The 23346-nt window shown below is 43.5% G+C and overlaps 1 protein-coding gene across 1 annotated transcript in view; it reads left to right on the top strand.

The window, feature by feature from the left end:
• Positions 1 to 23346, top strand: part of FARP1 (FERM, RhoGEF (ARHGEF) and pleckstrin domain protein 1 (chondrocyte-derived)) — a 343383-nt gene that overhangs the window by 181017 nt on the left and 139020 nt on the right. The window contains exon 2 of the mRNA XM_006879564.1: positions 5017 to 5121. Within this exon, the coding sequence (XP_006879626.1) occupies positions 5017 to 5121 (105 nt within the window). The remainder of the gene's footprint in view (positions 1 to 5016; positions 5122 to 23346) is intronic.

The following is a 23346-nucleotide window of genomic DNA, read 5'->3' as shown; positions in this document are numbered from 1 at the left end:
TGGGGACTGTTTACTTTGAAGCAAAAATTGGCCCTGGGTGCATCCAAGAAGTCAGACAGTGCTGCAGCAATTGGGGAAAGAGAAATAGGATCCATACTAGCGTGATATTTGCACACATTTTTTTATAGGCTCTATCTGCTTTGTACACACTGGAGTGCTTTTGTCGCATCCACAGAGCCCATTATTACACACATACTTGTGAAACTATTACACAGTGGGCATCTTTAAACTTTCATAAATTCCTTCTGACGTTGCTGCATTCTAGCTCTCCTTATAACCCTGAAGGCACCCAGCATTTGCAGGGGAATGAATAGAATGCTTTATAGGTAGGTGTCTAGAGAGCTCTGGTGAAGTAATGCAGGTTGAGTTGTGACACTAACCTCAAGGCTGTGCTGCTTCAGTGGTTCAAGCACCCCCAGCAGCTCTGAGAGAGGAAGTTGTGCAGTCTCCTCGCATGTGATTTGCAGGCTCTGAAACCCTCCAGAGGGTCAGCTATGAGGCAGTCCCGACTTGAAAGCAGGGAGAAGTAACGATGCCATTCAAATATTAAGGTACCTCCTTCTTCCATGAAATTTCAGTGTTTAAGAAAAGGAATTTTGTATAAAGGTTTTATAGAAAAGAATAAATTTTGAAGCTATTTCTGTTCTTCATTGATTTGATTGTAAGTGTCCATTACAAACTCATCTCTCTGCAAGAAGGTCGTCACCGGCTGTGCTGGTCTCTGTCAGAGTAGCTACTGTTGTTACGGGCTATCAAGTCAGAAGGACGAGATGGCCCGTTTTCCTCTTGCAGAGCAGCTACTGTACTCGAACCATGTGCATTTGGGTTGACAGCGCAGCTCCTTACCACTGGGTTACCAGAGTTCAGAATAGCCGTGGTAAGGGAAATGCTGAAACAATGCTCTGGGCTAAAACACAGCCTCTTCTTATTACCAGGATTGCTCATGTCTGATTGTTAGGTTCCATTGAGTCAAGTATGACTCATAGCGACCTTAAGAACTACAGACCTATCCTATCCTACAGACCCTGTCCTAGCCTGTGCCGTTCTCATTACCTCTGCGCACGTGAGCCCACTGCTGCAGTCACTGTGTCAGTCCGTCTCATTGAGGATCTTCCTCTCATTCAGTGACCCTCTTTTTTTCCAAGAACAGTGTTCCTGTCCAAGGAGTAACCTCTTCTCTCAACATGTCCAGAGTGTGTGAGACAGAGCTTTGCCGTCTTGGCCTCCAAGGAGCGTTCTGACTGCACTTTCCCCAAGACATACGTTTTGTCCTTTGGCAGTCCATGGGATAGTCGGATAGTCGGTACTCTTCTTCAGCACCGTAACTCAAGGCATTAGGAATTCTTCTGTCCTCCCTAGTCACTGTCCAGCTTTCAGATGCATAGCAAATGATTATAAAGACCATGATCTGAATCATGTTAGTCTTCAAACTGACATCACTTCTCAATAATTTGGGGAGGTCCCTGACAATGGACGGGCCCTATGCAGTACTCTCTTTGGTACCAGCAGTCAGGAAATGAGACACATTGCACTGGGCAAGTGCACTGTCATGAGGAACCTCTCCAGAATACATAAGAGCAATGGTGTCTGCTCACCGTGTAAAGGACTCAGATTGCCTGTTAACGCCTCTTCCTTCCTGTGTATCCCACAAAGTGCTTCGTTTCACGCCGTGTCTATAAAGACCCCCTTTGTGTATTGATTTTTACTTGTTTAGACTTCCAGCTTTAAATTGTTAAGTCTTATCTCCCAGACTCTCTAAATCTAGATGAAATTATCAAATTTACGTAGTTTGAGTAATTCTTAGGGAAATGTGAGTGCCTGCCAGCTGGTCGGTAATTGGTGTGCTGCATTTTTGGTGAGAAATAGAAAATGTGGAGAATCATCAGAAGGAATGGTGGTGGAATTGGGATGTGTTTTCCTTTAAAGAAAAAATAATTTTGGTATATGGCTCTTCTCACATCTTCTTAACCCCTTGACTTGTTTTTATACCGTTGTGGTTAATGACAGCTCGTTTTACTGGAGTGAGGAGGTGTTATTGTTACCTGTGTCAAGGTGGTCCATGGCTCATGGTGGCCGCACTCACAATAGGACAAGACGTTGTGACCTGAAGGATAGTCCCTGGCTGAGTTTTGGAAGTAGACTGACTAGTGTTTCTTCCTAGTCTGTCTTAGCTTAGATGCTCTTCTGAAACTTGTTCATTCTAGCAACATGCATGCTTCCTCTGATGATAGGTGATGGCTCCGTTTGAGCCTCATTGCTGGAGTCAAATCTGGGGTGCGCCCACTGGAAGGTGAGTGTTCTACTGCTGAACCCTCAGTGCTCTTGGAGTGAGGAGAGGGCGGAGGTTAAATGGATATGCAGGAGTTACACACAGAGCTCTGGAGCCGGGGGTGGGTAGCTTCAGTCCAGGATCAAAGACTGCTTTGGAACAGCTGGTTGTCCCCTGTGTTGGCATAGACACATCTTACTTGGGTTGATTCTGGCTCATAGTGACCCTTTAGGACAGAGTAGAAATGTCCCTTAAATTGCCAAGGCTGCAGATCTTCCCAAAAGCACACTGTCTGATTTTGTTCAGGGAGCAACTTGTGGGCTCAGCCTTTTTGTTAGCAGTTTAATTCCTGATCATTGCTCCACTGTTGTCATTAAGTGCCGTTGAGTCAAGAATGACGCATAGTGACTCTGTGAACAACAGATCTGAGCTCTGTCCTGCCCTGTGCCATCTCATGATCTCCAGGACCCTCAAACCCATTGCTGCTGTCACCATGTGAATCCACTTGGTTGAGGGTCTTCCTCTCCTTCCCTGTCCCTCCGCCTTCACAAGCGTGTTGTCCCTCTCCAAGGAATAATCTCTCCTAGCAACATGCCCAGAGTATGTGAGACGAAGCTTCATCATCTTTGTCTCCAAGGAGCACTCTGGCTGCACCTTCTCCAAGACATTTGTTCTTTTGGAAGGCCATGGAATCTTCAACATGCTTCTCCAACACCACAGTTCAAAGGCATCATTTCTTGTGTCATCCTTTTCATTCTGTGTTGTCTATCTCTCAGATGCACAGCTAGTGACTGAAAAAACCATGGCCTGAATCAGGCACACCTTAGTCCTCAAACTGACATCGTTGCTCTTTAGTAGTTTGGCGAGATCTAGCCCTGCCCAATGTTGGTATGTTGTTGTGTATAGTCAAGTTCGAAACAACTCATAGCTGACTATCCAGCAGGTTTTCAGAGTCGGTCAATGACATGGGAGGAGATTGCCCGTCCTCCTGTGGAGCACCTGGTGGATCTGCTTTGGGATTGTAGTGCAGTTTCTAACCATTAGGCCACCGGAACTCCCTGATGCTGACATACTGAGGGAATGCACTGGTGTGCACAAAATCAACGGCAGCAAGTTTCTTCAGTCCACTTCACTGGGGAGGGGAGAGAGAGAGAACAAGGGGATGTGAAGCGTGAGTGGGCTAGTTGAGAAAGGAGAACGAATGGTCACGTTGAAATCGTACGCTACTCCTGCTGTCAGTGCAAGTGAAATGATCCCTGAGTGAATCACGTAAAGCCAGGAGCCTTTCAGGTTTGGCGTTTTTCATGGAGACCATGTGACACCTTCAGATGACCGTGTGTGTGTGTGTGTGTGTGTGTGTGTGTGTGTTGTGGATTTCTGTAGTGGGGGAATATGGGAACATAACAGGGCATGTCAGGTGAGAAGTGCACTTGAGTTGACATAGAGCCTTTTAGAGGCTCCTAGGTCTTGCTGAGGCAGGGTAATGGGAGGCGATCAATGCAGTCATCAGGCTGTGACTTTTATTATCAGTCGTTTTCCTGGCTTGCTAACTGGTTCCTGAAATTCTTTGCCATTCTAAGAGAGGAAGTGAAGCTATAAAACCAGTAACTGTAGAAGGTGATGTCTTTGAACGATTTTCTTTTAGTATTTGGTCTTTACGGTGGTATTTGACCCATTTTACTGGAGGGCTTTTAGCAGTCCGTTGGGTTGTAATAAAGACTAAGACTTTGTGGGCTCTTTTGAGTAGAATTTGGTTCTTACACACCCACTCTCCTTTCCTATAGATTTAGTATTAGAAAGTATTTTTTATCTTTAGTATTAAATATTTTAATATTTAGCATTAGAAAAATATATGGTATTGACTTCAGGGACATTGATACAGTGTCAGGGGCTCAACTAGGCCAGAAGAAAACAATGGTGAAGAGGTAGCATAAAATGGAATTGAACGTAGCTATAGATACTTATTGGAAGCTGGAGTGGCACCACTTTGTAAACAGCATGCCTCTGGAAACTCTATGAACTTTGATAAATGTCGATAGTTGTAGAGGAGCTTCTGGCCTTTAGTTCATAGGGTCGCTGTGAGTTTTGCTCGACTCGAAAGCAGTCAACAACAACATAATGAGTGCAGTCAGTGACTTTGATTCTTTCATGCATTCATTTCAAGGAATCTGATTGGTAAAGAGATGATGTAGAAAGAGGAATAAAATAGGTCACATGCCTTCCATGGTTGAATAGCTCAGTTGAGAGTGCACAAAGTGCTTTAAGAACTTCGAGGGTTCATTGTGGGGTGGCTGGGGGCGGGCAAGGTGAGGAGAGAGAAAGTGTGCAACAATGAATAAAGAAAAAAAAATACTGAATGAATGGGGGGTGCGGAAGAACTTTGAGGCAAGAAGCCTGTAAGGAAAGACACAAGGGTGGGGTTTTGCTCTCACAGAAAAGGCCAGGGTTGTAGGTGGAGAGCAGACAGAAGGTTGGGCATTCTCAGCGTGGGGAATAGGATGAACAAGGCACAGAAGTGTGGGTGAATGACACTCGGGGCATGGAGAGGTGACTGGGGGATGCGGTGTGCAGTAGGTGGGAAGCTGTGATGGATGCAGAGGTTTCATCTGAGGGGACACGGCATGAGGTAGCTGGGTCAGAGTGAGCTGTGAAGGATGCAAAGGTTTTTTTGGGCGGTGAGGATTCGGGGTGTGTTTTTGCTGCTGCCTGTCTCAGAGGTTGTAACCCTCTGTCCTTTCTGTTCACAGCAACGAGCCCCGGGGAAAGTGCTGCTGGATGCAGTTTGCAATCACCTCAACCTCGTGGAAGGTGACTATTTTGGCCTCGAGTTTCCTGACCACAAAAAGATCACAGTAAGTGTGTCAGATTAATGTTATCATTCACAGCCTGTTCAGTTTGGGAGAAGGGAATATTGGGCAGCTTTTCTTGGCTGTACAGAAATATGTAAATGCAAAAAACCCAGCACGTTCTCCTGAGCATTTTATAAAAAAGGAAGCAAATGCATGGAATTAGCAAATTTGAAGACTGTCCCCCAGTACTCCCGGGAACCTCTATTGCTTGTGCATCCGTCAGGTGTTGACGGGGCCGTGTGTACAGGCATAGCTCATTTTATTGCACTGTCCTTTATTATGCTTTGCAGTTACTGCACTTTCCAAGTTGAAGGTTTATAGCAGCCGTGTGCCAGGCACGTCTTTCAGCATCATTTTCCACAGCGTGTGTTCACTTATGTCTGTGTCACATTTTGAAAATTCACACAGTATTTCAGACCCTTTCACAATGCTTTTGCACACTTAATAGACAGCAGTATCCTATCAGTGTAACTTTCATGTATTTTGAGAAACCAAAAATTGTTTAGGACTTGCTTTATTGGAATACTCACTCTATTGTGCTCTGGAACTGAACTCCAGTATCTCTGAGATATACCCGTGCACACAAACATGGATTTTAAAAATACCCACATGTGTGCAAACAGTGTATAGTATCTCCTGCTTTTTCTCCCTCCTTTGCACATTATCTTACCTTTTCAGCATCTACATCCTTATTTTCCAGAGCCACACGTTAGTCACCTGAACAGACAAACCCTCTATTGTGATGATATGTGGCTTGGGTTTCTTTGTAAGTTTTCACTATCACGAGTAATGTTATAGTGACTATATTAGCTAGTATGATTGTGTTTGCACACTTGGCCAAGTGTGTTAGCAATTCATATTTAAAAACGTGGCGTAGCCCCATCAGTGGGCCTGGCCGTTTTAAAGTTTGTTCTGTAAACCACAAGATTTCACCAGCTTAAGGCCAAAGCTTCAGCGAACAACATCTTCTCTTTTGTTTGGTGGCAATTAACTTAAAAAAAAAATCTTATTTTAAATGCTTTTTTATTGTAGGATGGTTCCCACCACCACCACCAAAGGTTTATACAGCAGATTAGGCTCCCATCTGGCAATTTCCACCCAGATTATTTGGTGACATTAGTCACATTTGTCCAATGTGTCATCATTCTCTTTGATTGGGTTCCACCTGTTCATTTTAGTACTTAGGTTTCGCTGCTCCTTTTCTTCTCATCTTTACTTTTCAGGAACTGTGGACCTCTTGGTCTTACTTACATAGTTTTAAGTGGAGCATTAAACTTGTAGATAATATTATTGGTTTTGTGTGTTACTCTTGTCATTTCCCTAACAGACAGCCTCAGGATGCTTTGGGCTCAAAATTTAAAGAGCATCTCAAGGCGATAGTGCCAGGAAGTCCTCTAGTCTCTACGGGTCCATTAAGTCTGGATGTTTTAAGAATCTGAGTTCCATTCTCTGTTCTCCCGTTCTGTCAGAGCTCATCTCTTGTGGTCCTGTTCAGAGTGGTTGGCAGTGGTCAATGGGCACCATCTAGTTCTTCTCGTCTCAGAGTAGTTGTGGCTGTGGTTATTGTAGGCTGTTAGCCACCCTGTGGACTTGTTAGTTCTCACAGACTTTGGTTTTCTCCCCTTTTGCTGCTGAGGAGTAGACTAATACTGGTGTCTTAGATGGCAGCTCGTGAATATGAAAACCCCTGATGTCACTCACCCCGCTAGGACGCAGAACGTCAACTCTAGGAATTAGATTATGCCAGTTGACCAAGTTGTTCCATTGATTTGTTAAAGCTGCTACGTTTTAATGATTACTTTCTTCAAGCTGCAAGTTCATTGACTGTACTTCCGCTAATTCTTTTGCTTCTTGTGCACCCTTGAGTTGGAACTGACCCATTGCTGACCCTCCAGTGGGTTTTCATTGGTAGTAAGTCACATGGGAGATTGCCCCTCTTTCTCCTGCAGAGCAGCTGGTGGATTCGAACCACAGACCGTTGCAGTTCCTCACCACTAAGTCACCAGACCTCCCCTTCTTTCCCTAAGTTCATCTGAAATATGTGGTACCGTTATCAGTCTCTGAATAGTAGTGAGACACATACACGCTTTCATCATCAAGAGTTTTGTGATCTAGGTAAGAATGGGACTTGAGACAGTGTGCGACAGTGAATGCTGGACAGTAGGGACTGCAGACGTTTGTTGGGCATGGAATCCTTATAGACACGACTGAGTTCAGGGAGGCTGGTCGGCATAAACCTCATGAGATGAAAATTCCAGGGACAACTCATCTTGTACAGCGAGCAGGAAGTGTATGTTGTTGTTGTTGTTGTTGTTGTTGTTGTTGTTGTTGTTGTTAGGTGCCATCTAATTGACTTTCAGTTGATAACAACCCCATGAACAATGGAAACCTGCTCGATCCTGCACCATCCTGGACATTCTTGAGCCAATTGTGACAGTCACTCTGTCGGCCCATCTTATTGATGGCCTTCTTCTCTTTTGCTGAATCTCTGCCTTTTGCAGCATAATATCCTTTTCCAAGGACTGGCCCCTCTTAACCACATGCCCAAAGTCTGTGAGATGAAGTTTCATCATCTTTGCCCCCTGGCTGCACTTTTCTCCAAGACATAGCTGTTTGTTCTTTTGGCAGTCCATGGGACATTCTGTAATCTTCTCCGACACCACAGTTCAGAGCATCACATCTTCTATCATCCTTCGTCATTGTCCGACTCTCAGATACATAGAAACGAACTGAAAAGACCATGATCTCGATCAGGTGCACCTTAGTCTTTAACCTGACCTCACCGACTCTCAGCGCCTCTGAGAGACTTTGTCGATTACACAAACCCCTCCTGAGAACTAACTTCATACTATTTTTAAAATAACTTGTTCTTGCAAAGTTAAGCTATGTTGTTAGTGAGGGGTGGTGTCTGGCTACAGAGGCACCAAGAGGGGACTTGGGGACCCTAGTACGTTCTGTTTCTTGATGCAGCTGCTAGTTACACCACTTACTCAGTTTACAAAAGTCCGGTGAGTTATACGGTGAGGAAGGAGCCCTGTGGTGTCGTGTGTTCCACGGATTTGAATCCATGAGCCGTACCTCTGGAGAAGGACGAGTCGTGTCTTCCTGTCCTGAGAAGCCCAGTGGAGCCTTGACATGAGGCTGAATAAACTCAATTGCTGTTGGTTTCTGTTAAATACTTAACACAACATCACAGAATTTATCTCATGCATGCTTTGATAAAAGGGTTACCCTCAAAATGCAATAAAACAAAAACACAAATTTGTCAAGATAATGACTCAGAAGTGCTCAGAAATTGGCTGGTGGCATCTGCTTGAGAAGAGCCAAGGGCAGGCTTTGAGTGAAAGAAGTAAGAAGAGCTACTTTATTGTGAAATAATAACTAGGTGTCATTTCACCTCTGCTCCCAGACAGAGTTGCCTTAAATTTAAGATGTGTGTCTTACCGTTTCCGTCCGTGTCTGGCTCTGTGATAAACGGGTGATGGGCTGTGGAGGTGGGAGGAGCCCAGCTCTGCAGCCACCTTTGCCTCCCGCCGGCCAGGTGACTGGCAGGATGCTTGGCCTTACTGAGCCTCAGTTTGCATATTGAAATACGGGCAGCATGTTTATTCATCACACTGTTTTTTCAACACACTGATAATCTGTAGCAGGTAATCCAATGTCTGAAACGTGTTCAGAAAGTACTAGCTGCAAAATCTTAACTGCCGCCACCACCACCAGCATCATTTTCACTACTACTGTTACTACTTGATGGCTCAGTGGTTAAGCAGCTGGGCTGCTCACCAGAAGTTCAGCAGTTTGAATCCACCTGCTGACCTGCAGGGAAAAGATATGGTAATCTGCTGACATAAAGATTTATAGCCTCCGAAACCCAGTAGGACAGTTCGGCCCTGTCCCGGGGGCCTCTGTGAATCAGGATCAGTTTGACAGCTGTGGCTGATGTGACATTTCTTGCTTTCTTTGGGCAGAAGCTTACGTGTCTACCAGACTCCAAAAATGTGCGCTGTTCTCCCAGTGCCCTGATGTAAGATTATCACTCCTGGTCTTGCCCAGTGATCTGCCAGTGAGAAGTGGGTCAACAGGTTGTCCTCCAGAAATTCTGGGCGCGAAGAGTGTGGATCTCTGTCTCTACACGTAAAGCTATGGAATTCAAGCAACTCCCATCCCAACTCACCTTCTGCCCAGTCTCTTCAGTCTGTCTTGTGAACACAACTCAGAGTCTATTTATAGTAAGGGTGTGAAAAAGTCTGAGGAGGAAGCGATTGCTTTTGGTAGTCTAAGATGCGTATTTCTCAATGTTGGAAATAGGCTAGTGATAATTATTAAATGATCGATTAGGCTCTACCCTTAATTAGACTCCTCTCTGGCTGATGTCATGTTTACACACACAGGTGCGACCTGATGTTGACCTTGGATGCAGGCAGCTTTTCCCCCCGGGGCCACCCCTAAGAAGCACAGGATTCCTTAATCAGCTTTTATTTTATAGAATGTGCTTTCTGTGGCAGTTACACTATTGATCCAGGAATCAAGACTCTGTACTTAACTTGCCAGCTAATTGGTACCTGAAAAATCTGAAGACCAATAGAGAATTGGAAAGTCATTAGGGCAGGATAGGAGTGAGCTCAGGGAACTAAGTGGCCTTGAACATCAACTAATTCTGTTGTAAACTTAACACATCTCAGGAAGAGTGAAATGGAGTGAAGGGATTGTAATCAGTGTCAGAAAGCTCTATATGTATGAGCGGTTCAGTGAAATACTCATGTCCTCTGTCAATTCTCAGTCAAATCATAATAATAAATTGTTGTTGTGTTATGTGCCATCATGTCACCTGCAACTTATAGCAACCCAGTGTACAATAGCTCTGAAGCCTGCCCTGTCCTGAGCCAGTCTCACTGACTCCGACACACCTACCCCCGTTACCCTAGTTACTGTATTAGTACATCTCATCCGAGGTTTCCTCTCCTGTGCTGTCCCTCCACCCTTCCGAGCATGATGTCTTTCCCCAAGAATCCATCCCTCCTGACCACATGCCCAGTGTATCTGAGATGGAGCTTTAAAATCCCAGCCTCCAAGAAGAAACTTGGTTTCCTCCTCTCTGAGACAGTTCTGTTTGTTTTCTTGGCAGTCCATGGTATGTTCAAGGCTCTTCTCCAACACTACAACTCAAAAGCATCAATTCTTCTGACATCTTTAGCCTTGTCCAGCTCTCTGATGCATAGCAAGTGATGGCAAAAACCATGGCCTGGAACAAGTACATTTTAGTCTCAAGACTGACATTGTTGCTTCTCAGTACTCTGGAGAGGTCCCTGTCAGCAGATTTACCTAATGCAGGTTATGTTTTACATTCAGTGCTCTCATTCCGTCTTTGTGTTGCTGTAGACTCTAGTTGCTCTGTGCCAACTCTGATTCATGGAGACTTCACATACAAAACGACAAGATATTTTGTGGTCCTGAGTCATCCTCAGAATAAATGATGTTCAAGTGCATCACTGTGGATACTAGGGGACACCAAACTTTTTCTATGAAATGTTCGATAGGAAATATTTAGACTTTGCAGGCCATATTATCTCTCTGGCAACTATTCTCCGCTGTTGTAAAACTAAAGCAGCCATAGACATATGTAAACAAAAGAACAGGACACTGAAATTTTAATCTCATGGAATTTTCACTTGTCATAAAATGTTACTTCTTTTTACCTTTCCCATCCACTTAAATTTTTTAAATTTTATTTTATAATGCTTTACTTGCAAAGTTCATATACATTGTTTTTCGTACCAGATCTTTCCCATTACCTTTACCCTGCTCTCCCTCCACCCATTAAATTTTACAACAGTGTGACTACCTCCCCCACCCCTAGCTTCACGCCTGTGCTCCCCTCCCCTCCTTTTGCCCCTGGATCCTCATATACCTTTTACTAGTTATCTTTCTATTTCTACAGAAATGGTCTTATACAGTATTTGTCCTTACGGGACTGAGTGAGTTTACTTAGCGAAATGCTCTCTAGTCCCTCCTAAGTTAGGTAGTGATTTTCAATATCATTGATCCTGCATTCTGCATAGTATTCCATTGTGTGACTGTACCATGATTTCTGAATCCATTTGTTTGTGGTGGGACATTTGGACTGTTTCCATGTTCTTGTGATGGTGAATAATGCTGCTATGAACATTGGAGTACAAATATCTATTTGTGCCTCAGTTCTCATTTTCTCCAGATATATTCCAAGCAGTAGAATAGCTGGGTCATATGAAATTTCTGTGAACAGTTTTTTGAGAAAACGCCAAACTGATTTCCAGATTGGTTGTACTGTTTTACAATCCTGCCAACAATGTGTAAGAGTTCCTATCTCACCACATCCTCTACAACATTGATTACTTGCCCTGTTAAACTTTACCACTGCTACTGGAGTAAGATGGTATCTCGTGATTTTGAATCGCATCTTTCTCTTACTGCCAATGATTTTGAACATTTTTTCGTGTGTCTGTTGACCATCTGAATATCTTCCTCTGTAAAACATCTTTCCATATCTTTTGCCCATTTTGTAATTGTGTTGTCAGTTTTTTTCTTGTGGAGGCCCTGTAGGATGCTGTGAACTTTTGACATGAGACCCTTGGCTGAGATGGTATTGCCCAATGTGTTTTCCCAATCAGTAAGGGCTTTTTTTCCCCACTTGTTGGAAAACATTTTTGATGCGCAGATGGATTTAATCACTAGGAGGTCTCATCCATCAATCCACTTTAATATTTGAGTCATTCTTAAGTCTCATGGGGCCTTACAAAATCAGACTGTGTGTTGGGATTGGCCTACTCATTGTAGTTGGCCAGGCTCTGCTGTCTGATATTCCTCTGAGGTTGGTATTTTATCATTCACATTTATACAGAGCACTTTCAGTGTAATAAATTGCCCAAGACTTAGCAGGAAGCTGTGTTAGCAGTTTGATAACAGGAGTCACACTCGGCCTACTATCTTCCTTATCTAGGCCTGCTGTAACAGAACTTTTCTCTTATTAGTTATAAAGATATCGCCCCGGCACACCTCAAGGAAACTTGCCTTACATTAGATCAGGGCTGTGTTGGAATTTGGAGCATTGCCTTCCACCCTCAATCCTTTACAATTGATTTGCGCTTATCACATCGTGGGGCATGGTTGCTGCTGAGGGATCCGACCCCTGTCCTGTCCTGCACTGTCCTTGTCCCCAGCCTCTTCAGCGCATCCCCGCAGGCACTGTGTGAAGCCATCTGACTGTGGGTCTACCTCTCTTTCCCTGATGCTATCATAGGGCATCATTTCATTCAAATCACCGAGAAACACGTGACTCTTCCACATACACACTGTGAGAGGACACAGTTCAATCATGACACTGTCTTAGCCAGAGGATGCGCTCGCCCCTACCCCTCAGCTCTCATCCCTTCAAGGAACTGCAGACACGTAACGCTCACCACCCTGGTGTGTTGAGAAAGGGCCAAACCCACTACCAAGTCCAGAGGCAGCACAGCTGAGTGTATAGCAAATACGCTTTATTAAAATGTGTCAGCCCTGAACAAAGAGAAGAGTGGGGTATTAATTCTACGACTTGACAGCACTTAACAACAACAACATAGAGCTCTGTTGGCCTAGTAGATAGAAAGTTCTACTACCAAGTCAAAGGTGGGTGATTTCAATCTGCGGCCCTCAGGCCTGGTTTTAGTTGGTTTTGGTCAGACATTCTTCTAAGTGGTACAGCACTGGTCTGTGCGTTGCTGTACAGAGGTGACTCATGGTTGCTGTGATGCTTAACACTGTGACACTGATGTGTCAAATGCGAGAATGGTTATCCATGGTGGACAGGGTTTGGTGGAGCTTCTCGATTAAAACAAGCTTGGAAGCAGGAGTGGCATCCACTTCGGAAATAGCTTTACTCTGGAAATCCTGTGAACCTGGAGAAATGATCAAAGTTATACAAGTGTTCAGGTCTTTTGTTCGTAGGGTTGCTATGAGCCATCTGTGACTCACAGCACTTAACAACAACAACAACAACCACCACCTTGGCCTTGGCTGTTTGAGGGTAGTCACAGCAGTTTCAAGGTCCTGGGGCCATTTTCCTTTTTTTTTTTTAGAACTCCCTATTTTAACTATCAGGTGTCTCCTGGAGTGGGTCACAAAACCATGTCTGTGGGTAAACATTCATCAGATTATTTATTCTTTCCTGGAACACACAGAATTCAGGTAAGGATAGAAGTTCCGCAAAATGGAGCCATTTTCGTTTGAACCTTATAGAGGATAGTGAGGGGAGCTCTCAGTTATAGTCCTGTAAGCTGTGTGTCAGATATTATTCTAAAACTAATCATTCAAATTAAGACAGACTAGGAAGAAGGATTGGCCATCCACTTCCCAAATATAACAGGCCTTCAAATACCCTATGTTCAGCAGAGCAGAGTAGACTAACTGATACGGCAACTGAGGCTGAGCCCTCTGATTTGGAAACATAAAGGAGGAGGAACAATTGTAAGATGAAACAAATGATTGGAACATGGAATATGAGAAGCATGAATGTAGGAAAACTAGACATTGTTAAGAAAGAAATGAAGCACATAAATGTAGACAGATCAGGTATTAGCAAAATGAGATGGGTTGGCATGGGACACTTTGAATCAGATGATCATGTGAATTATTATGCTGGAGGTAAAAAGGTGAGGAAAAAAAACAGGGTCTCTTTCATAGTTACAAAGGCCGTTTCTAGATCCATCTTAAAATACAATATTGTGAGTGACAGGATAATATCCGTACACATACAAGGAAGACCTGTTAATACCATTATCATTCAAATTTATGCACCAACAACAAGAGCCAAGGAGGAGGAAATAGATAATTTCTATCAACTGTTGCAGTAAGAAATTGATCGAGCTTATAACCAAGATGTGTTAAGATCTGAAAAGCCACAATGCCAGTCTAGAGACTAAGGTGTGCCTAATTGAGGCATGGTCTTCACTGTTACTTGTTATGCTTCAGAGAGCTGGACCATGACTAAGGAGAATGACAGAAGAAGAATCGATGCCTTCAAATTGTGGTGCTAGAGAAAAGTCTTGAACATACCATGGACTGCCAAGAAAATAGATAGGTCTGTTTTGGAGAGGGTGAAACCAAGTTTCTCCTTGGAGGCTAGGATTTTGAAGCTCCGTCTCACATACTTTGGGCACGTGGCCAGGAGAGACCTCTCCTTAGAGAAGGGTGTCATGCTTGGAAGGGTGGAGGGACAGCGTGGGAGAGGAAGACCCCGGATGAGATGGATTGACACAGTAACTAGGGCAATGGGAGTAGGTGTGTAGGAATTAGTGAGACTGGCTCAGGACAGGGCAGGGTTCAGAAGTGCTGCACATAGGGTCGCTATACATTGTAGGCAGCTCGACAGCACATAACAACAACAACCATGTAACAACAACAAGAAGTCTGTGCTAATCATTTACTTTGTCATTTCAGTTAGGTGAGTTTTTGGGTTTTTTTGTTTTGTTTAGTTTTTAATTTGGTGAGTTCTTAACGCCTCTGATTTTACTCTGTATCTAAACCCTGGGAGTAGTAAACAATAGTTTCCCAAGATTATCCTGAAGCTTAAATGAGGTACCTTGCAATCCTGGCATATAGCTCTCCTCAGCGTCACTCCTGACTCGTGACGCCCTCATGTGGCAACTTCTTGTTGTTGGGTCCTGTGAGGTCTAATCCTTCAGCCGAGGAGGCAGAGAGCAGCAGTGCCTCAGAGATGGCCAGTGACAGCTGTAGTAGAACAAGGGGCCTTCGAGAGAGAATTGTGAGCTTACCAGTGCTCAGAGTTAAAAGGCTGATTGCCCCCCAACAGAAGGCTTATTTGCAGAAGGAGGACCTTTGGGCCTTTGTTGGAGAACCAAGTTTGCAGACTCAGGGAGCTGAGGTGAAGTGTCTGGAGGCCCAGGCTTTTAGGGCATTTAAACTGGCAGAGCTAAAAGCTTTCAAAAAAGGGTCAGCAAACCCTCGACAAGATGGATTGGCACAGTGGCAGCAACAGGGGCTTGAGCATGAGATTGTGAGGATGGCACAGGATAGGGAACAGTTTCCATCTGTTGTTCACAGGGTTGGTTGCTGAGAGCTGTAGTCAATTCCACAGCTCCAACCAATGTCAAAAAAGAGCTTTGTAATTCCTGCCCGGCTGTGAAGCTGAGGGCCGTCGTGAAGGACGTCCTGAAGGATGCTGGAGAGATGCAGCCTGAGTTGTTCCTGGTCCTGAGCTGTAACTTGCTACTTCACCAGTAAGACCTGTACGTGGGAGTATTGTCTGGGAGGTCTGTGTGATCAGGGCCCAGGAGACAGCTCCTTTCCAAAAGGCTTGCAGAGAGTGTCAAAGAAAAGATAGATGTGGGTAATGTTGTTTGCTGGTTTGTTTGTTTAGAGCCTGAAGGAAGAGACACAGTGGGATTTTAAAATTAATTTTTTTTTCTTATTCCTTTTATATAGTGAGCTCTGGTGGCTTAGTGGTAGGAAATTGTGCTGTCAATATGCAGAGGTTTTTAATCTACCAGCTGCCCTGTGAGAGAAGAATGAGCATTCTCTTCTCGTCAGTTTACTGCCTCTGAAAACCCCCTGGAGGGTCAGCGAAGGGTTGGTTCAGATTCGATGGTATCAAATATATGTATCTAAAAAAAAATTAATTAATTAATTAAAAAAATGAACGTTTACAGAGAAAAAAAATATATATGTATCTGTCTGGTGCTGAAATTTGTCAAGAGCAGACTGACCGTGAAATGGGACAGGGATCAAAGGGGCTGTCTCCTGAGAAGCACTGTGGCACGGGAGACCGCCGGCCCGCTGGCCCATGCTGTAACGACCCTATGGTCATAATCTGTTTCCAGCTGGCTCTTCTTCACTTCTCACGGGATTAGGGTCTAGGGAAGACATGGGTGATTGGAGGATAATCCTTTAAAGCCTTGGCATAAAGAAGACATAATCAGCATGCTGAGATTTGGTCTGGGGTGACGGGTGTAAACAGGATTCCAGGAAAACTTATTATGGACCCTCCGTTGTTTTTCTCCTTTAAAAATCTGGCAGTTTTAGACCTGTTCAATTTTGCTGGAAACCTGCCCTGGGGGATCGTCCCTTGATGCCGCCTTCCCTTCCCTCCAGCGAGGGGGTGGGGGTGCTGAGAGCCTTGAGAATCATCCTTTTTCATCCTCTGATTTTAGGTGGAGTGGGGAAGGGTCATCATAGAGAGGCAACTCTACAGCCCCTTCTCAGAACTGGCCTTTGTCCAGAGTGAGGGGTGGGAGTGGGAGAATGGCTTTACTCTGGGGAACTGAACTTTTTTTAGTAACAGCTGCAGCCGTGAGTCTGGGGGGTCAGCATTTCACTTGAGACCAGAACTGTTGTTGTTGTTGTTGTTGTTGATTGCTGTCAAGCTGAGCACGACTCATAGCGATCCTGTGAACAAAAGGCCTGAAGCCTTTCTGTAATTACCGTCATTTATCAAAGTTCATAGTTTCCAGAGGCATGCTTAGGAAGTGGATGCCACTTCTGTTTCCAAAGCACCAAGGACATCATTGCCAATGTCAGATGGATCTTGGCAAAAAGCTGAGTCCCAGAGAAATGTCTCTCTGTGTTTCACTGACTGTACAAATGCATTTGACTCTGTGGATCACAACAAATTCTTGCTAACCTGAAGGAAAATGGGAATTCCAGACCACTTGATTGTGCTCAGGTGGACCAGAAAGCAGTCCTCAAAGAAGAGCAAGTCAACACTGCATGGTTCAAAATCAGGAAGGGTGTGTGTCAGGGATGCATCCTGCCTCCATACCTTTCCAGTCTGTATGCAGAACAAATCATGTGTGAGGCTTGACTTTTATGAGGAGGAATGTGGCACTAGGATTACAGGAAGACTCATCAGCAACCTGTGTTATGGAGATGACACCGCCTTACTTGGTAAAACTGATTCGGACCTGGAGTGTTTACTGCAGAAGGTCAAAGACTATATAGTCTTCAATATGAATTGAAGCTCAACATCAAGAAAACAAAGATTCTTACCACTGGGCAACTGGCAGTGCCATGATGGGTGGAAGAGAGACTGAGATTATGAATTATTTCTCTTTCTAGGCTCTACAATCAACACTCTTGGCACCAGCAGTCAGGAAACCAGAAGATGAATCATATTGGGAAAATCTGCTGTTAGGGACATCTCTAGAGTACTATAAAGAACAATGATATCAATCTAGCAAACAAGGTGCACCTGATCCAGGCCACGTTCTTCTCAATTACTTGCTATATATCAGAGAGCTGAACAGTGAATAAGGATGACAAAAAATAATCAATACCTTTGATTTGTGGTACTGGAGAAGAGTATTGGACATACCATGAACCTTCAGAAGAACAAAGAAATCTGTTCTGGAGAGGGTGAAACCAAGTTGCTCCTTGGAGGCAAGGATTTTGAAGCTCCATCTCACAAACTTTGGGCACGTGGCCAGGAAAGAACACTCTTTGGAGAAGGAAATTATGCTTGGAAGGGTGGAGGGACAGTGCAGGAGAGGAAGACCCCAGTTGAGGTGGACTGACATAGTAATAGGGGTAGTGGAGGGAGGTGTGTCACAGTTAATGAGATTAGCTCAGGATAGAATAGAGTTCAAAGCTATTATGTATGGAGGGTCACTATGAGTTGCAGGTGACTTGATGGTGGTAACAGGCACAGGTGACTGGGATGAAAAGGCAAAGCCTTTAAAAGGCAAAGCCTTTAAAAACATGTATATCAGTGAGAGAAAACCAGTTCCATTCCTAGGAATAGAATTGACCCTTGACCAACACAGGAGGTTAGAGGTGTTAACCTCTAGACAATTGTTGTTGATGTTGACTGCCTTCAAGTCAAGCATGACTCATAGCAACCCTATAAACAAAAGGCCTGAAGCCTTTCTATAATTGTTAACATTTATCAAAGTTCATAGTTTCCAGAGGCATGGTGTTTAGGAAGGGGATGCCACTCCTGCTTCCAAAGGCCGTAGAAAATCTAATTTATAACAGACCATTGAACACCACAGGTTCACTTATTTGTGGATCTTTTCCTTGTTATTACTGCAGAGAGATCAAGTGTTTCAAGTCCCTACATGAAGCATCTTTTGAAGTTGACTGTCTTCTAGTTATATATATATATATATATTCACTAGTTATATAAACTGCTCATGTGGAAATGATTGGCATCACATGATGTTTGAGCAAATTCTTGAAATACTTGTGATCTTAACCAAAAAAAAAACCAAAAAACTTGAGTGTAATTGCACCTGAACCCTTTACATCTGTGTTGTGTAAGGGTCAACTATTGTAAAAAGAGGATGACTGTATCTTTCCTTTCCCACCGTCACAAAGGGGAACTGTCCCTGTGAACAGCATCATCAACACAAAACAAGTTCCCATGAGATCAGTCATGTCTCCCATGCTCCTGTACCTCTTTCTACTCATCCCAGCACCAGTCTTACTGCTTTACTTGGTCCAAAATCCAATGTGACAGGTCAAAGACCACACAGAACCATATTGGGGAAGTCAAAAGACTATGCGTAATTCAGGTTAGAAGCTGAATACAGTCAGGAAGCTACTAAAAATGTGCTCGCAGTTGCCTCAGCCTTGAGCCTCACAGCTTTAGCCCAGTGTTAGAAAGCTGCATCTGGATCATTCTGGAAGGCAGTTTGGCACATCCTTAAAAAGCTGATCATGAAATTCCATATGACCCACCTATTCTACTACTTGGAATATACCCTGAGAATATGAGAACTGAGGCACAGACTGAGGCACACCAGTGTTCATAGCAGTATTGTTCACCATCACAAGAACATGGAAACAGCCTGAATGTCCAACCATAAGCGAACGAATTGAGAAATTATGGTACATTCACACAATGGAATACTATACAGCACTCAGGAGCAATAACTTTGTAAATTACTACCTAACTTGGGAGGGACTGGAGAGAGTTATGCTGAGTGAACTAACTCAGTCCCACAAGGATAAATATTATATAAGACCGTTACTGTAGAATGAGATAGGGGTCCAGGAGGGGTGGGAGAGGCTGGAAGCAGAGGGACGTGGATGTGCAGGGGAAGAGGGGATTAATCATTGGATTGTACAATTTGATGGGTGACGGGTGAGGGAAATGGAAAGAAACTGTTTGAATTTTTATTAGAATTTTTTAAAATAAACTGGTGGAAAAAACCAAACAAAGCTGTGTCTGGCCAGTTATGACTTGCCACCACCACCCTTCTTTGCTCTGGTTTGGTCTGTGGCTGGGTAGCATCCCCAATGTCAGCTCATTTCATGTTGGGGCTCTGGCCTCTGCTTTGCCTGTGGATGCCGCTGTAAGTCTAGCTGCTGTTAGACTCTCTGGGCCTGAAGGGCATACTCTGCGTGGCTGCTGCTCCTTTGCTGGTGGTGAGGTCCTCCCATTCTGCTGCTGCATCAGCTCAACTTAATGACGAGACTAGCCAGTCCCCTTGTGCGTGGGTGAAATGGCCAGTGCCCTTGGAATAGTCTACCATGTCCTATCCACTTATTCTTGCTCATCTATATGGCAAAGTCAGATTCAGTGGCTAGCAAAGCGATTTTGAAAAATAAATGCTTAACACAGTAACTGTATACTCAAAAGACTTCAAAGCTGTATAGACTCACACTACACTTACACTTGTATTCAGGCAGGACTACTGCCAGTATCTGAGATAGAAACATTCCAAATGTCCCTGAATAAATAAATATGGTGCGCACACACACAGACACACAGACACACACACCCGATGCTGAACACTGGGACAGTGATGTGCCAATCGTAGTAATGGTCACCCATGGTGGACAGTGTTGACTGGAGCTTCCCGACTAAAACAAGCCTGGAGGCAGGAGCGGCATCCACTTCTGAAATGGCTTGCCTCCGGAAACTCTGTGTATAAACAGCGCTCAGGCCTTTTGGTCATAGGGTCGCTATGAGTCGTCTACAACTTGATGGCACCTAACAACAACAACAACAACACACACACCAACTTATTGTCATTGAGTCAATTTTGATTCATCGCTTCCCTGTAGGACAGAGTAGAATGGCCGGTAGAATTTCCATGGCTCAGAGGAATTGTCATACAGAGTAACAGCATGGTTTAATCTGATAATAGTTTTTTATTTTTTCACTGTTATTTCAGTGACATTTTAAAATGCATATTGGTTTTTTTCCAATTACTTATCCATGCACATTTTGTTCATAACATTAGTTATAATATTCACCAAAGATAATGACCCATTCCGTTTATACTGGTTTTCTCTGCACACATCTTAATAAGTATTTATTGTCTGGTAATTTGCTCTCCCCCACTTCAGTTCCCCTCCCTAGTAACTATACTAGAATGGATTTTTCTCTGTGTAAACTTGTCTTAAGCTTTTTTTTTAAAGTAGTGGTCTTATATTTGTCCTTTTCTGACTTATTTCACTCACAATAATGTCCTTTATTTAGATTCATCCACCGCTATATAGCATTTCAAGGAATGTCCACTGTTTGTTCATTGCTGCATAATACGCCACTGTGTGAAACCAAAAGTATTTCTTTACAGAAGCTGATTGACTCATCTTTTTCATCAACATTTTGGTTAACAATCAAATGCCTCTAGCACAGACCCATCAGACCCCCTCTACGTATACACCAAGTCACCCACTGTCATTGGGTCAGTTCTGACTCACAGAGCTTCTCTGTCAGGTGACAGTCCATCTTTCTCCATCAAGACAGTTTGTAGATTAGAACTGCTGACCTTTTGGTTAGCAGTGAAACATATAACACACTTACATTCTAGATATCCAGTGGAATATTAATCATTCATAAAGAAAAGTGAAATTGTGATATAAACCATTATACATGGCTAACCCTTGAAAACAGTAAGTGAGATAATCCAGTCAAAAAAGGAAAAACATTGTAGTAATCCACCTACAGGAAATCTCTAAAATAGGCAAATGCAGAGACAGAAGTTTGTTAATGATTACCACAGGGTGAGTGCAAGGAGAAAGGGAACGAGGAATTATTACTTAAGGAATATGGGTTTCTGTAAAAGTAAAAATATTTGGAAATACATAGTGATGAAGGTTGCAGTGGCAAATGTAATTAACATCTGAGCTGAGCTGTTCATGTAATAATATTTGACATGGGAAAGTTTTTGCAAGGATGACTTCATCCCATCTCACATACTTTGGGCATGCTGCTTGGAGAGTCCGTTCTTTAGAGAGGAGCAGACGCTAGGAGGGAAAGGGGGCAGCGGAAGAGACGATGATGCTTGACCAGGTGGGTTGACACCTTGACCGCAGCAGTGGGCGTGAGCCTGTAGGAAGTTGTGAGGATGGCATGGGATAATGTTCAGGTCAGTTCATAGGGTTGCTATGGGTCATACTTGACTTCATATCACCTAAAAACAACAACAGAAAAAAGTGTATGATGTGGTAAAGAACATTAACTGCCTGTACTGTGGACTCCCAGATGAAGGAACAATCCGTTCTTGGGGGTGGAGGAGAATCAATTATGATGGTCCTTAGAAGTAACGATGGTGACACTTAAGCTCACTTTCTTCAAACAAGTTATCAGCAAAGATCAGCTGATAAAAGAGGCATCATAGAGGGTCAGAGGAGCCCGCAGTGAGGGAGCTTGATCAACAGCCACGGTGATGACCTCACATGTTCTAACAGTCACATAGATGGTGCAAGAGAGAGCAGTGTTTTCCTTCTGTTGTATAAAAGGTTAGTTGAGTCAGAGCCAATTTGTTGGCAGCTAACAATACAAACTCTAGTGTAAAAAGATGCATCATTGGTGAGGATATAAATAAATCAACAAGTGAATGAATGATGTATGAAGTGATTACTGGGAAAGGTGATACTGGTTTGTTTTAGAGGGAAGTACGGGGATCGTGTTCACCATGGGGTTGCCATCAGAATTCCATTTCTTGCCTTAAATGATGGTTACAAGTGTGTTTGCCATCTCCTGTTTCCCTAAGCTACAATTTATTTTCAGCATTTGTGTTTTGTTTTATTTTATAGGAGAAGATTTTTAAAGGACAGGGGAGAATCATAAAACAGAAGCAGCAAGCTAATTTACAGGGGTAAAATCCAATTAAGTAGCTAGAATATGCTGTGAGATCTTTTGAAATGAGGCTTTTAAAGCTAATGCACTTTAAAGGTGCTCTGGTAGTGTAGTCCATCACATGTTGTACTGGGATCCAAAAGTTAATTCAACGGAAACAAATGCCTTTAAAAATGTTAAAATTACAGTTAATGTTTCACAAGTACCCGGGCTGGTATTTTTTGTTGAGCATTCTTAAGAAGTTCCTAAAAGTGTCCTTCTGGGCCCAGAATCACTGAAACTTCATATTAAGCCTTGTTTTTTTGGAAAAGCGTCCTTTCTTTATATTTGGCTTACTGAGTTCTAGTTAATAAATCTAATACATGAATGTATTGTTTTGTCATGTATCATGAAATTGGAGTCAACTCAAAACTGACCCTTCAGGAGATTTTCAAAGACTATAAATCACACTGGAGGAAACTGTCCATCTTTCTCCTAAGAATTGATGCCTTTGAGCTATGGTGCTTGCTGGAGAAGAGTTTTGAATATACCAAGACTGCTAAGAGAACAAAAAGGCTCATCCTGGAGGGTGAGACCAGGCTGCTCCTTGGAGGCAAGGATTCTGAAGCTTCGTCTGACATACTTTGGGCATGTTGCAAGGAGGGACCAGTCCTTGGAGAGGGACGTCATGCTTGGGAGGGTGGAGGGACAGCGCAGGAGGGAAGACCCTCTATGATTCAGTGACGGGGGCAATGGATGTAGGTGTGTCAGAGACAGTGAGATTGGCACAGGATAGAGCAGGATTTAGGGCTGTTGTACATAGGGTCGCTACAAGCAGGCGACTTGACGGCACATGACAACAGTAGCAGCATTTAGTAGAGTCAAACTGAGTGCCTTTCAGTTGGCCGCACAGCTCCTTACCTCTAAGCCCCCAGAGCTCCCTCCTTGAATCTACAGGGATAGTAATTTGGGTTTTTTTACTGTGGCTTACAAGTCTAATTCTTTATTTAACGTTTTCCTTGTGAAGAAATGAAAACATATCTTAACATTTTCAGATAAAATTTTATTCACACATTCCTTCATTGAATCAGTGTCATTAAACCCAAGGGATTGTGCTAAATGTAAAGGAATTTAATGGACATAAGCAGATACAAAACATGAGGTTAGATTAATGTCTGTTTCAGCAG

Source organism: Elephantulus edwardii, unplaced genomic scaffold (assembly GCF_000299155.1).
Source record: "Elephantulus edwardii isolate Elephantulus edwardi_28Jun2011 unplaced genomic scaffold, EleEdw1.0 scaffold00004, whole genome shotgun sequence".
In the NCBI taxonomy this organism is placed as follows: domain Eukaryota; kingdom Metazoa; phylum Chordata; class Mammalia; order Macroscelidea; family Macroscelididae; genus Elephantulus; species Elephantulus edwardii.
Note: the sequence above shows the minus strand (reverse complement) of the source record. Positions and strands in the feature narration are given on the sequence as shown.